Genomic DNA, 15,367 nt, shown 5'->3' on the forward strand with positions numbered 1-15,367 from the left:
AGTGGATTCCAGGAATGAGCTGGATGTCAGTTCATGAAGGAATTCCCAGGGAAGAGCCTGGAGCTTGGGGCTGCTGAGTTATGGCTGCGGCTTCACACCACCGTCTTCACTATCCCCCATCACCTCCACATGGTCCCCAGGCTGAGCTGCTGCTGTCTCTGTTCAGAATACCTCCTGTGCTTTTTTGCTTACCTTGTTCAAATCCAATGAATACCATCCTCTTGTTTTGTGCTCCCGACACTTTGCAAATCACATAGGGCAGAGAGAATTATTCTAAAAAACTCAGGAGCAGAAATATTAAGTGACCGTCCAAGGTCACCAAGAATGGGGATAAGAACCCAGGTTTTGTGAACACCCAGTCCAGTACTACTACTACCTTTTCCTGATATCCACAGAAGCAGGATCCATGGGAAGAGACCTCAGATCCCTAGTGGGTTAGCAAAACCCCGGAGGTGATTGCTTTGATTCACTATTGTAAATAAACCCAGTGAATGGGGAAAGAATGTAATGTTTTCCAAAAGATACAGACATTATTTGAGTTCAAAGTACTTCCAGTTTCCATTCAGTTACACAATAAATTCTGAGAAAACAAAGTAGGTGTTTCCCTAGAAATAAAGAGGACAATTCAGGCTCTATTTGCTCAATGAAATCTATTTTCCAGAGCTTTTTGCAGTTCTGTGCATGTTGTAGTGGAAAGGTCATGGGTTATGGAATCAAGTCCATTTGGATTTGAACCTCAGTGCAACCATTTCCTCAGCTCTGTGAGCTTGGACACTTCCCTTGACTTTTCAGAGCCTCAGGTTGCTAATCCATAAAATGGAGATGATAACACCTTTAGGTTAGGAGATGCCCTTCATATTAGATTATGCTATGCTTGGTGCCCCCAGAGTTGTGTCTCATGGTGGCCCTGGTTATGGCGAAGTTAAGTGAAGTAACATCTAGCATGCTTAATGAATTTTTGTTTCCATTTCCTTAGTTGGCTGCATGTCTGCTATCTTACCTAGATTTCCTAGCCTCTATCATGAGGTGAGTCAGCTTCCTGTCTCCGTAGTGCTCTTCTTGCAGGGTACTGCACGAAACTATGTGGTGCAGATAACCCCTGATCTTCTCATGCAGGAGTCCAACATCGCAGCCCTTAGAGAGATGCATCATAAGTCTATGGCATCATCTATAACGAGAAGTCTTTTTCTGGCTATTTTGAAGGTGTGTTGGCCACTTACTATTTTAGAAAGTTTAGGTTTGGTGATGTAAAACAGTCAGCCTGCTCTTTTGTATTCTGTTTTTTTGTTTTTGTTTTTCCAAGCTGCATGGCTTCATTTAACACATGTTGAAAGGCCCTAGGAACCGAATGATTTGCAAGATGTGGTTTCTGACTTCAAGAAACTCAGAGTGCAGTCAGGGAGGTAGACAAAGGCAATCAGAAACTAAGGTTCAGCATAGAAAAAGTAATGATAGGAGGACATATAATAAAGTGTTCATGGCTCAAGAGGAAGAGGGGAGTGTCCGAGGGACTACTGTCCACATTCAAAGTCCAAATTGAGGCTGACTTTTGTCAAGAATTACTTAACAGGCTGCAGAGGTGGCTAGGAGGTAGACCAGGGCTGGAATTCAAGTCACCTCACTTGAAATCTATTGATCAGTCCATCGCTCCACCTCATGCCACATTGGGTTTTTCTTCACATCATTTGTGTTTTCTTTGTCTCACTTTTTTTAGGCTTGTTTTCCTGCTCAGAACAAAGTGGCTTCCCTGAACACATCTTCATTATGATTCACACCAACTTGAAGAAGAAGTTCAGCTGCTGTGTCCTGATCTTTCTTCTGTTTGCAGTCATCTGTGTGTGGAAGGAAAAGAAGAAAGGGAGTTACTATGATTCCTTTAAATTGCAAACCAAGGAATTCCAGGTGTTGAAGAGTCTGGGGAAATTGGCCATGGGGTCTGATTCCCAGTCTGTATCCTCAAGCAGCACCCAGGACCCCCACAGGGGCCGCCAGGCCCTCGGCAGTCTCAGAGACATACCCAAGGCCAAGCCAGAGGCCTTCTTCCAGGTGTGGAACAAGGACAGCTCTTCCAAAAACCTTATCCCTAGGTTGCAAAAGATCTGGAAGAATTACCTAAGCATGAACAAGTACAAAGTGTCCTACAAGGGGCCAGGACCAGGCATCAAGTTCAGTGCAGAGGCCCTGCGCTGCCACCTCCGGGACCACGTGAATGTATCCATGGTAGAGGCCACAGATTTTCCCTTCAATACCTCTGAATGGGAGGGTTATCTGCCCAAGGACAATATTAGGACCAAGGCTGGGCCTTGGGGCAGGTGTGCTGTTGTGTCGTCAGCGGGATCTCTGAAGTCCTCCCAGCTAGGCAGAGAAATCGGTATGTTCTGGGCTTGTTCTGTGAATGGCAGTGCTTATTGGGACTGGCTGGGCATATTGATGGTATGGGAGACAAGTGGCCCAAGTGTGGCTCAGTGGACCGGTGGAGTGGGCCCAGGGCAGTGTTTTTTTCAGAGTCACAAGTGACACAGAGGGAGTTGAATAGATGGCACTCTAGGCCCCCAGCATCTTTATCAATTTGAAGAGTTTCATTATTATTTCCTAATATTTTTAGTTGATATATAATCATTATATATATTTATGGGGATATTTTGATACATGTACTCAATGTGTAATGATCCAATCAAGGTAATTAGAATATCTACCACCTTGAACATTTATTGCTTCTTTGTGTTGGGAACAGAATAGTTTTATTTTGTTCTGTTTTAAATATTGGAATTGTGCAGAAGATTTCATCTGAAAAGAGAGTTCCGCTGCTACCAATAATCAAAAGCCTACAATTGACCTTTGAAAAGACTTGAAGCATAGATCTCTACATCATTTCCAAGTTCTGAAATTCTGTTGTTTTACCTGATTAATGGAGGACTCTATTGGCCTCAACAACCTGGGTGATTTTCAGCTTTTCTCTTTGAAAAGATTTAATTGGGTCAGCAAGTCTTAACTGGGGGCTATGGACCAACTTCAGAGGGTCATAAATCCCTGCGATTGCACGTAAAAATATCTGTGGATTAGGTGTGTATAATGTGTGTGTGTGTGTGAGTGTGTGTATGTATATGTATATGTACATGTGTATGTATATATATGTATATGTGTATGTACATGTACATGTATGTGCATGTATATGTATGTATATGTACACGTGTATGTATGTATATGTATGTATATGTGTATCTATATGTACGTGTATGTATAGGTATATGTATGTATATGTGTATGTACATGTATGTGTATGTATGTATATGCGTATGTATATGTACATGTGTAGGTATGTGTATGTATATGTGTATGTGTGTCTGTGCATTTTTCCAGGAAGGGAGCTTGTAGATTGCAGTTTATTCTCTAAGGGATCTGTGACCCAAAAAGGTTTCAGAGTCACTGGTCACAATATATTAATTTGCTTTTCTTGAAACCCTTTGTAGTGAATCAAGATAGAAAGTCTCTCTATATTTGTAAACCTGTGTAACAGAGAGCCTTATTTCTCTTATGCTGAATGTGTTTTCCATTATTTGAAATGAATCAGCTAAAGAAAGCAAAGCACAGGAAGCTGTGCTCCCCTGTCAGCCTGGAGGTACTGGAGCAGGTGAGGTCATACGTCTCCTTTTTTATTTCCTTCATTGGATTGCCAGGAAAAATGGTCTGAAACCCAGAACAGGCTCTCAAAGAAGAAAAGTAGGCCCAAATTGGATTCTCCAAAGTAGAAATAAATGGTGAGATCACAGTTTCTACCTCCCCAAATAGGCAGCTGCCCTGCTGGCCAGCCCCACCTCAACTTTTGCTTCTGTACTTTTGTTTTTTCTTGGACTTCGTTTTCAAGAAACTAAATGTGATTGGTTTTTGTTCATCCATAATGGAGCGAAGTTTCTTTCTTTCTTCTCCATTTTTGCTGCTTATGTTTGGGATATCCTAGGTATTAGCTGATCCTTGTTCTTCATGTCAAAGTTAACATTGCGTGCCTGGCTGAAATTATACTGAAGTTTGAGACAGGGCCTGATACCTCTGTGAACTGGAACTACAGCTTTAATTTTATGCACTCCTTAAAGGTTTAGAGTGGTTTAAATAAACATTAATAATAAAAATAATATTTTTCTATAGACTGCAGTTTCAACTTCAAAATAAGGATTTCCACAGAAGGACTTTGATTCTGAGATGTAATAAAAATTACATGTTAGACTTCGAATGTTCTGCTGTTATAGGGTATATATCTTCTTGGCATTTTGTCTAACAAATATTTTAAGACATTCATTCATGTATTCTTTTACTTATTCATGGATTCATCAACAATACAAAGGGGAAGGGGAGGGGGAAAGGAAAGGCCCTTTGTTGAAGCCTGAGTTGCAGGCAGCGTGCCAGGCCCATACACTTCCTCCTGCATCTGGAATTTGTTGAGTCTCTTCCCAACTATTGAATGGATCAGATTATTTCAAATGGTTTTCTTTTACAAATAACATTGCTGACAAGCAGGGTTTTTGTGCAGATAACTTAGGTGACCACTGTTGACATTCAACAGGGAAATATCCTCAGAAGTGAGGCTAGAAGACACGAGTAAGAGACATTTTATGATTTTTTTCTTTTTTTTTTTGTCCGTAGCAAGATTTTTTATCAGAGAGAGTGTAATAACATACTCTGCCTCCAGCAGTCTCACAAACCAGCCAATGGTGGGCTCAGTCATTTTCAGTTATTTTTGATAGTTTACTCATACATGTTAAGTATCTTAGATTTGCTGGAATTTTCATGTTAAGCAGTAGCATAATTTTAAAACACTATCATTAATATAACTGATGCTTATTGTGCATCTGCTGTGCATAACATGCCTTGCTCTTTTCATCCTCCCAGAAGTCCTGTGAGGTTGATAAGATAATTGGTCTCATTTTGCTGCAGAGCTAAATGCAGAGGCTCAAGTGGTTACACCACTGGCTAATAGCAGACTGGGGTTTGAAAGCAGAGTGCTTGCTTCAAAGACTCCACTCTTAGCGCCTCTGCTGTTGTGCCTCGTAATAATTGTAGCTTCGTAATAAAATTTGGTGTGATTATTCTTTTGTTATGTTAAAAAATTTCTTATATTCCTGTCTATTAGCTGTCCTAGAGAAGAAGAGAAGGATATTCTGAGTTAAGGCAAAGGTTGCATGGGGAAAAGTGCCCCGTGTGTTTGGGCATCACAAATAATCCTGTTTGGATGGCATGTGGGGCCTTGTGGGTGAAGACGGGTGAGGAACGAGGCCAGAAAGGTAGCTAGGCATTAGCTCTTGGAGAATGTTGACAGTCACAATAAGGACTTTAGGTTTCCTTCTTTAAGCCATGGAGAGCCCTAGAAGGTTTTTGAACAAGGGAGATTTCTCACTTATACTCTATGAGTCCCTGTTTTGTACTGTATAATATCTCCATTATCAGGCACTATTGCCACATCCAGGTCAGAAGTGCCAGGCCTGCCCGGGCTGTGGTAGCCGTGATGGAGAGAAAGGACCTTACTTGAGAGGCTTTATGTAGTAAGAGGCAGAACTTACTATCTAGCTGGAAATGATCTTGAGTGAGAGGCAGGAGCCAGGATGTCTCGCCTGGGAGCAGGCTGTATCTTACCAGGGGGAGCAGGCTTCCAGAGGAACGCACATTCCGCGTTGGATGTTCTGACACTGAAGTGTGTGTGGATTGCGCTGGGTAAATATCTATGCTGTCGAGTATTTAATTCTAGAGAAGGGTCAGATGTCGAGACAGATTTAGAAGTCATTTGTATCAAGGTGAGATAATGGTTATAATCCAGGGAAGACGACCAATTAGAAAACCTAGGAAAAGGTTTACATTTAAAGGACAAATAAAAGAACAGGGATAAGCAGGAAAAGTCAGAAGGGTCAGAGACCGGCTAGAGGAGAACTAGGTGTGTACCATACAATGGAAGGCAAAGGGGGATATAGTTTGAGGGATGTTGGCTGTTGGTATCAAAGTCTGCAGAGGTGGGATATATTCTTGGGCAGAATAAGGACTGAGAAGACACCTGTGAACTGAGTAGTTTGGAGAACATGATCAGTTATATCAGGGGTCAGCAAACCCTGGTCTTGAACTCCTGACCTCAGGTGATCCACCCGCCTCGGCCTCCCAAAGTGCTGGGATTACAGGTGTGAGCCACCGCGCCCGGCCTGATTGGCTTTTTTCTTAGAATCACGTCCAAACTTCATACCTGGGCCCCCATGTCCCCGTACCATCTGGTTCCTGCCAACCTCTGTAACTGCATCTTTGATTTTTTTTCCCCCTAACTCCTTGTCTACAATCAAGTTCCTCCCCTCGCTGTGGTCCTGACACTTGCTGCATCCTCTGGCTAGTGGACTTCTCTGAACCCTTCCCAAGTCTGGCCATCCTTTGGGTCTCAGCTCCAAGGCATTCCCTGAGTCATCACTCTATGAAGGAAATTCCCTCAGTGTCTCTGGCACACAGCTCAGCTTGTTGGTGTCACAGTATTTGTCACAATCTGCAATTATCTTATATGTAGGTTGTTGTGTGTCTTTATTGTCTATCTCCGTGCAGTAGAATGTCATATCTCTGATGGCATGGACCTTGTCTTTGTTGCTCACAGCCGTCGTCTCCCGTGTCTAAAACTGTGCCTGGCATAGAGTAGGTGCTCAATCAGTATTTGTTGAGTGAGCAAAACAATTCTCCTTTCTTATGGTCAACATCAAGCATCCGCTCTAACCTAAGCCTTCTGTGTGGGATGTTCTCCAGTTGCACCTCCAAATCCCACTCTCACCCTTTTCCATCTGGCTCTGTCCCTGAGAATTTTTTTTTTTTTTTTTTTTTTTTGAGAATAGTCTCATTCTGTTGTCCAGGCTGGAGTGCAGTGGCACAATCTCGGCTCACTGCAAGCTCCACCTCCTGGGTTCAAGCGATTCTCCTGCCTTAGCCTCCTGAGAATCTGGGATTACAGGCGCACGCCACCACGCCCAGCTAATTTTTGTATTTTTAGTAGAGACGGGGTTTCACCATGTTGGTCAGGCTGGTCTTGAACTCTTGACTTCAGGTGATCCACCTGCCTCGGCCTCCCAAAGTGCTGGGATTACAGGCGTGAGCTACTGCACCCAGCACAGAAATTAAAATTTTGAACTGTGTTAACTGGCATTATTCACTCTCTGGGTTTTCTTTGGGACTGGCCAGGAGAAGCACTGGCATTAAGCTGAGAAGAAGACTAAGGTCAGGGCACCTATTTGGCCATGTTTCGCCTTGCAGAGTACACTCAAGCTGAGTCTTTTTCTTGACTGAAGGTGTCAGATCCTGCCAGGAGGCCCTCCCGTCTTGGTCCTGCTCTCTCCCTTTTCCCTTCAGGTCTGTGAGATCCAAGGGAAGGAGCAGAGCCAGGTTGGGATATTGACTCCCCCAGACCCCTTCTTGCTGGTTGGAGGTTGGCAATAGCTGTGTTCCTCTCCTAAAGGCAACAGCTCCCGATAGGTGTCCCTCCTCAGCTCAGGGTCTGTGCTCATCAGGCCACAGTAGACCTGGGGTAGTAATGACTCCATGCAGTCATCAACCCTGGGGCTTTAGCCTATTCCATGTTGATTTCTTTAAACTCTACCCCAACTTGGTAAGTAGTCCTTTTATGAATCTCTCAGTTACTCTGTTGGAACTTCTCATCTCTTTTCTACTGGGATTCTCACCAATAATTTATTCATCTGTGAAATGGGAAAGTTGACTAAAGTTTCTGATGGATCTGTGTTTCTCATGCAATTGCTACTAATTTCTTTCGAAGCAGTGACTGATTATGACAAAATGGGTTATAATTCTGAGTTGTGTAAAGATATACTTCCTGCCCTATGTGCACTTCAGTGTACCTGCCCTGTAAGATGATAACAGTTGGGACTGTGCCCTTCTCAGGTAATTTTCAAACCATTTCAATGAAATTTTGCCCTAGGATTGAGGATAGGGTTGTGTTTTCATGACTGAGGTTTCTGTGTTCCTAGGGTTTAGTACATACATTGGAACTGAGAGAGAGAGGCTTTCATTCTTAATTCTGTGGATATCCTCTTTCTAAATCATCTTGTATTCAGTCAAATGCCCTCACTTCCCCAGATCCTGTGTGGATGGATGACCCAAAACAAACCTGAATAGAACAATAGAGGATGCAGCTGACCTCCAGCTGCAGTGCAGATTTCACTGGTGAGCCCCAAACTTGCTTGACTAAGTAAGATTGGAAGAAGCTCTCATAGGATCACAGGGTTGGGATGGCTCCTTAAAGTCTTCCCTCCTCCACCAGATTGGTCAACGTTGGGTAGAAAAACTTTTCCAAGTCTTCCAAACACTGCTTAAACAGTTGCAAAGACAAGGAGCTAGCCCAGGAAGCTTAGGTTTTTCAAGATGGTCTGTTTGATTTTGACTGGATTTAGTACATTGTTTCTGACAATGGCAAAGAAAGAGAGAAAGAGAGGAAAGAAAGAAAGAAAAAAGAAAGGAAGAATGAATGAAAGAAGGAAAGAAAGAAAGGAAGAAAAAAGAAAGGAAGAGGAGAGAAAAAGAAAGGAAGAAAGGAAGGGAAGAAAAGAAGAAAGGAAGAAAGGGAGAAAAGGGAGGAAGGAAGGAAAGAAGGAAGGAAGGTAGTTAGTTGAGACCTGTGACCTCCTCTTCCATTTCTGCCACACCAGGTCTGTGACTCTTCCCTGGGCCTCAGGTTCCCAAATAGAACACCTGGGGGTTGTCTTGGGTGCCATAGTTAAATCCCATCCATTTGCTGAGCACTGCATGGTTTTCAGAGTGCAATGGGGTCCTTTGCACTTGTGGGATACACTGAACCTATGGTAGTGTTTTCATTTTTCTGACAGATGTAGAAATATAATCTACTGGTGTTACCAAGAGAATATTTGGTTTGTTGCTTTGATAACTGGAGTAGCTATTCCACTGTAAGTAGCACACTGGCTTTGTTCACTTTTCTGCTGTGCCCAGGCACAAGTGACTGTCTTTGAATGGGCTTCAGGAATGCCATAGTATGGACCCCTTCAGCCCTTACAGTGGCTGGCAGACAGGTGGTCATCTCTGCCTAGGAGCTTTACCTGAGCACCACACAAATACTGCCATTTCGCCCTGTGGATTAGGATGCGGAAGCATTATTCCCTTGCCCCCTCCCCTTACCTTTCTCTTTTTCTGCATATTGCCAGTGCTCATCACCTCTTTTCTGTTTCTTTGTGGTTTACAGATGATCATGACGCAGTCCTGAGGTTTAATGGGGCACCCACAGCCAACTTCCAGCAAGATGTGGGCACAAAAACTACCATTCGCCTGATGAACTCTCAGGTAAAGTTTCTTCTGTGCAGCTGTGGAGGAAGGGAAGGACCACACTGTGGTCTGTAATGTGGAATGTATCTACTGGGAGCACATCCAGGCTGCCAGTGAAGTCTCGTGATCTTCCTGAGTTCCTGATTCCTCACTGGAGAAGAAGACAGTGATTGCATGACCCAACCTGGTGATGTGTTTATTTAAAGAAAAACCCTTTGGTATCAGGTCTGCTAATGGAGGTGTCGGGTGCCCAGGAAAGTAGAGTTGAGCTGTCCTTGATGCTGCAGGGTCGTATCTGGAGGCTTGCATGAGGGACAGCGGAGCCTAGAACATCTAGGGGAGAGTGGGGAGTGTTGTGAAAAGTGAATGAAACAATACACATGAGAGCGCTTTATGAACTGTAAAATGCTCTGCCACTACTATAAGATAGTGTCACCATGTAATTACGTGTAATATGGCATAGAATTCATGTACTATATCATAAATTCCCCTGGATAATTAGGTTCCGGGAGTATTTTCAGGTAGTACGTGCTGATTTCTCAATACTAAGGGAAACTTGAGAAATACTCTTGCCACAGGGTTCTGTTAATAGATTTTATTAGTGGGAAAAACTGTATTACACATATATCAAAATATCAAAAATTGCACAATAGGGCCGCAACCTGCCCATCTCACAACCACCACCATTTGCCTTTTTCTGAATAAACATATGTGCTCTGGGTGTTTTTACGTCAATGTTTAGTCTGCACACTTCCCTAGGAGTCCTGGGCATGAGGTGGATCCTGGAATGGATCAGAAATGCCTTTTCAGCAGTGTCCAGTGGAATGTGTGTTTCTTTCCTTCTCTACCAGGGCTCCACTTCCCTGTATCTGTCTCTTCACTTCCTTACTTTCAGGAACTCACCAGATAGGCAGAAGCTGCTTCCTGCACAGCCCACTTTCCTTTTGAAGCCCACAACCTTAAGAATTTTTTTTTTTAAGTATACTTTTAAGTTCTAGGGTACATGTGCACAACATGCAGATTTGTTACATAGGTATACATGTGCCATGTTGGTGTGCTGCACCCATTAACTTGTCATTTGCATTAGGTATTTCTCCTAATGCTATCCCTCCCCCTGCCCCCTACCCCACAACAGGCCCTGGGGTATGATGTTCCCTGCCCTGTGTCCAAGTGTTCTCATTGTTCAGTTCCCAACTGTGAGTGAGAACATGCAGTGTTTGGTTTTCTGTCCTTGTGATAGTTTGCTCAGAATGATGGTTTCCAGCCTCATCCATGTCTCTGCAAAGGACATGAACTCATCCTTTTTTATGGCTGCATAGTATTCCATGGTGTATATGTGCCACATTTTCTTAATCTAGTCTATCATTGATGGACATTTGGGTTGGTTCCAAGTCTCTGCTATTGTGAATAGTGCCGCAATAAACATACGTGTGCGTGTGTCTTTCTAGCAGCATGATTTATAATCCTTTGGGTATATACCCAGTAATGGGATGACTGGGTCAAATGGTATTTCTAGTTCTAGATCCTTGAGGAATCGCCACACTGTCTTCCACAATGGTTGAACTAGTTTACACTCCCATCCACAGTGTAAAAGCGTTCCTATTTCTCCACATCCTCTCCAGCACCTGTTGTTTCCTGACTTTTTAATGATCGCCATTCTAACTGGTGTGAGATGGTATCTCATTGTGATTTTGATTTGCATTTCTCTGATGACCAGTGATGATGAGCATTTTTTCATGTGTCTGTTGGCTGCATGAATGTCTTCTTTTCAGAAGTTTCTGTTCATATCTTTTGCCCACTTTTTGATGGGGTTGTTTGTTTGTTTGTTTTGTAAATTTGTTTATGTTCTTTGTGGATTCTGGATATCAGCCCTTTGTCAGATGAGTAGATTACAAAAATTTTCTCCCATTCTGTAGGTTGCCTGTTCACTCTGATGGTCATTTCTTTTGCTGTGCAGAACCTCTTTAGTTTAATTAGATCCCATTTGCCTATTTTGGCTTTTGTTGCCATTGCTTTTTGTGTTTTAGTCGTGAAGTCCTTGCCCATGCCTATGTCCTGAATGGTATTGCTTAGGTTTTCTTCTAGGGTTTTTATGGTTTTAGGTCTAACATTTAAGTCTTTAATCCATCTTGAATTAATTTTTGTATAAAGTGTAAGGAAGGGATCCAGTTTCAGCTTTCTACATATGGCTAGTCAGTTTTCCCAGGACCATTTATTAAATAGGGAATCCTTTTCCCATTTCTTGTTTTTGTCAGGTTTGTTAAAGATCAGATGGTTGTAGATGTGTGGTGTTACTTCTGAGGCCTCTGTTCTGTTCCATTGATATATATATCAGTTTTGGTACCAGTACCATGCTGTTTTGGTTACTGTAGCCTTGTAGTATAGTTTGAAGTCAAGTAGCATGATGCCTCCAGCTTTGTTCTTTTGGCTTAGGATTGTCTTGGCAATGTAGGCTCTTTTTTGGTTCCATATGAACTTTAAAGTAGTTTTTTTCCAATTCTGTGAAGAATGTCACTGGTAGCTTGATGGGGATGGCATTGAATCTATAAATTACCTTGGGCAGTATGGCCATTTTCACAATATTGATTCTTCTTAACCATGAGCATGGAATGTTCTTCCATTTGTTTGTGTCCTCTTTTATTTTGTTGAGCAGTGGTTTGTAGTTCTCATTGAAGAGGACCTTCATATCCCTTGTAAGTTGGATTCCTAAGTATTTTATTCTCTTTGTAGCACTTGTGAATGGGAGTTCACTCATGATTTGGCTCTCTGTTTGTCTGTTATTGGTGTATAGGAATGCTTGTGATGTTTGCAATTGATTTTGTATCCTGAGACTTTGCTGGAGTTGCTTATCAGCTTAAGGAGATTTTGGGCTGAGATGATGGGGTTTTCTAAATATATAATCATGTCATCTGCAAAGAGGGACAGTTTGACTTCCTCTTTTCCTAATTGAATACCCTTTATTTCTTTCTCTTGCCTGATTGCCCTGGCCAGAACTTCCAACACTATGTTGAATAGGAGTGGTAAGAGAGGGCATCCTTGTCTTGTGCCAGTTTTCAAAGGGAATGCTTCAATTTTTGCCCATTCAGTATGATATTGGCTTTGGGTTTGTCATAAATGGCTCTTATTATTTTGAGATACATTCCATCAATACCTAGTTCATTGAGAGTTTTTAGCATGAAGGGCTGTTGTATTTTGTTGAAGGCCTTTTCTGCATCTATTGAGATAATCATGTAGTTTTTGTCATTGTTCTGTTTATGTGATGGATTACGTCTATTGCTTTGCGTATATTGAACCAGCCTTGCATCCCAGGGATGAAGCTGACTTAATTGTGGTAGAAAACCTAAGCAATACCATTTGATGCACCATTGGATTCAGTTTGCCAGTATTTTATTGAGGATTTTCGCATTGATGTTCATCAGGGATATTGGTCTAAAATTATCTTCTTTTGTTGTGTCTCTGCCAGGCTTTGGTATCAGGATGATACTGGCCTCATAAAATGAATTAGGGAGGATTCTCTCTTTTTGTATTGATTGGAATAGTTTCAGAAGGATTGGTACCAGCTTCTCTTTGTACCTCTGCTAGAATTCGGCTGTGAATGTGTCTGGTCCTGGACTTTTTTTGGTTGGTAGGCTATTAATTATTGCCTCAATTTCAGAGCCTGTTATTGGTCTACTCAGAGATTCAGCTTCTTCCTGGTTTAGTCTTGGGAGGGTGTATGTGTCCAGGACTTTATCCATTTCTTCTAGATTTTCTAGTTTATTTTCATAGATGTGTTTATAGTATTCTCTGATGGTAGTTTGTATTTCTGTGGGATTGGTGGTGATATCCCCATTTATCATTTTTTATTGCATCTATTTGATTCTTCTCTCTTTTCTTCTTTATTAGTTTTGCTAGTGGTTTATCAATTTTGTTGATCTTTAAACAAAAAACCCAGCTCCTAGATTCATTGAATTTTTGAAGAGTTTTTTGTGTCCCTGTCTCCTTCAGTTCTGCTCTAATCTTAGTTATTTCTTGTCTTCTGCTAGCTTTTGAATTTGTTTGCTCTTGCTTCTCTAGTTTTCTTAATTGTGATGTTAGGGTGTTGATTTTAGATCTTTCTGCTTTCTCTTGTGGGCATTAGTGCTATAAATTTCCCTCTACACATGGCTTTAAATGTGGCCCAGAGATTCTGGTACATTGTGTCTTTGTTCTCATTGCTTTCAAAGAATATCTTTATTTCTGCCTTTGTTTTATTTACCTGGTAGTCATTCAGGAGCAGGTTGTTCAATTTCCACGTAGTTGTGCAGTTTCGAGTGAGTTTCTTTTTTTTGTGTGTGTAATTATTATTTTTAATGTCCAGAATGTGTAATACAAGGGCCAGAGCTTCCTCCTGGACTCAATTTTATAAATTCTCGATTGGTTGGTGAGGCCAATAGGGATACTTTTCCTTGTCTAATTTGGTTTCTGGGAAAGCTTCGTTCAAGTCCTCAATGGTCATCTGATCAAATGGAATTAAGTTCTTCATCTTCTCCAGCTGTTTCTCATATTCTACAATCCTGGCCTTTGAGAGAGACACCCACTCAGCACAAGATTTCACATCTTCTTTTTCTTCGGCATCCACCTGGGCAGTATATTTATCCTCTGGCACAGGAATCTTCAGGGCATTAAACTTTTTCTCAAAGTCATCCACCAAGCCGGCCTTGGCCACATTGGCCTTGTAGTAAGCCCAGTCGATAGCTGGTGGAGTCTCAGGTAAAGCAGCCAACCTGGAGGTGAGGGTCTCATGCCAGGACTTCAGGGAACTAGCAATGGCCTTTTGGTTCTGGGGTATGATCTCCGCAAAAGCTACCCAGTCAATGGTTTTTAGAGCAAGTTTTCGCCCAGCCATCTTGGGATCCTTCACCGACCCTCTCGAGTGAGTTTCTTAATCCTGAGTTCTAATTTGATTGCATTGTGGTCTGAGAGGCAATTTGTTATGATTTCTGTTCTTTTACATTTGCTGAGGAGTACTTTACTTCCAACTATGTAGTCAATTTTAGAATAAGTGTGATGTGGTGCTGAGAAGAATGTATATTCTGTTGATTTGGGGTGAAGAGTTCTGTAGATGTCTATTAGGTCTACTTGGTGCAGAGCTGAGTTCAATTCCTGGATATCCTTGTTAACCTTCTGTCTTGTTGATCTGTGTAATATTGACAGTGGGGTGTTGAAGTCTCCTATTATTGTGTGGGAGTCGAAGTCTCTTTGTAGGTTTCTAAGGACTTGCTTTATGAATCTGGGTGCTCCTGTATTGGGTGCATATATATTTAGGATAGTTAGCTCTTCTTGTTGAATTGATCCCTTTACCATTATGTAATGGCCTTCTTTGTCTCTTTTGATCTTTGATGGTTTAAAGTCTGTTTTATCAGAGATTAGGATTGCAACCCTGCTTTTTTTTGTTTTCCATTTGCTTGGTAGATCTTCCTCCATACCTTTATTTTGAGCCTATGTGTGTCTCTGCACATGAGATGGGTCTCCTGAATACAGCACACTGATAGGTCTTGACTCTTTATCCAATTTGCCAGTCTGTGTCTTTTAATTGGGATATTTAGCCCATTTACATTTAAGGTTAATATTGTTATGTTTGCATTTAATACTGTCATTATGATGTTAACTGGTTATTTTGCCTGTTAGTCAATGCAGATTATTCCTAGCATCGATGGTTTTTACAATGTGGCATGTTTTTGCAGTGGCTGGTACCAGTTGTTCCTTTCCATGTTTGGTGCTTCCTTCAGGAGGTTTTGTAAGGCGGGCCTGGTGGTGGCAAAATCAATCTCTCAGCATTTGCTTGTCTGTAAAGGATTTTATTTTTCCTTCACACATGAAGGTTAGTTTGACCGGATATGAAATTCTGGGTTGAAAATTCTTTTCTTTAAGAATGTTGAATCTTGGCCCCCACTCTCTTCTGGCTTGTAGTTTCTGCCAAGAGATCCACTGTTAATCTGATGGGCTTCCCTTTGTGGGTAACCCTACCTTTCTCTCTGGCTGCCCTTAATATTTTTTTCCTTCATTTCAACCTTGGTGAATCTGACAATTATGTGTCTTGGGGTTGCTCTTC

At 41.9% G+C, this 15,367-nt stretch overlaps 2 protein-coding genes across 5 annotated transcripts in view; one reads left to right on the plus strand and one right to left on the minus strand.

Moving 5' to 3' along the window:
* Positions 1 to 15,367, plus strand: part of ST6GAL1 (ST6 beta-galactoside alpha-2,6-sialyltransferase 1) — a 144,867-nt gene that overhangs the window by 112,758 nt on the left and 16,742 nt on the right. For 2 of the 4 annotated variants that reach the window (XM_025375266.1, XM_025375269.1), the window contains 2 exons: positions 1,715 to 2,371; positions 9,215 to 9,312. In XM_025375266.1, coding sequence (XP_025231051.1) covers positions 1,765 to 2,371; positions 9,215 to 9,312 — 705 coding nt within the window. In that variant the 5' untranslated portion in view covers positions 1,715 to 1,764. Of the gene's footprint in view, positions 1 to 976; positions 1,027 to 1,714; positions 2,372 to 2,802; positions 2,940 to 9,214; positions 9,313 to 15,367 lie in introns of those variants that run through there. The other 2 variants (XM_025375267.1, XM_025375270.1) reach the window with 2 other exon arrangements.
* LOC112618317 (ATP synthase subunit d, mitochondrial) lies at positions 13,607 to 14,185 on the minus strand. The gene has a single exon (XM_025375271.1). It carries the CDS (start codon positions 14,159 to 14,161, stop codon positions 13,676 to 13,678), a length of 486 nt encoding a protein of 161 aa, XP_025231056.1. The 5' UTR covers positions 14,162 to 14,185; the 3' UTR covers positions 13,607 to 13,675.

Source organism: Theropithecus gelada, chromosome 2 (assembly GCF_003255815.1).
Source record: "Theropithecus gelada isolate Dixy chromosome 2, Tgel_1.0, whole genome shotgun sequence".
NCBI lineage: Eukaryota > Metazoa > Chordata > Mammalia > Primates > Cercopithecidae > Theropithecus > Theropithecus gelada.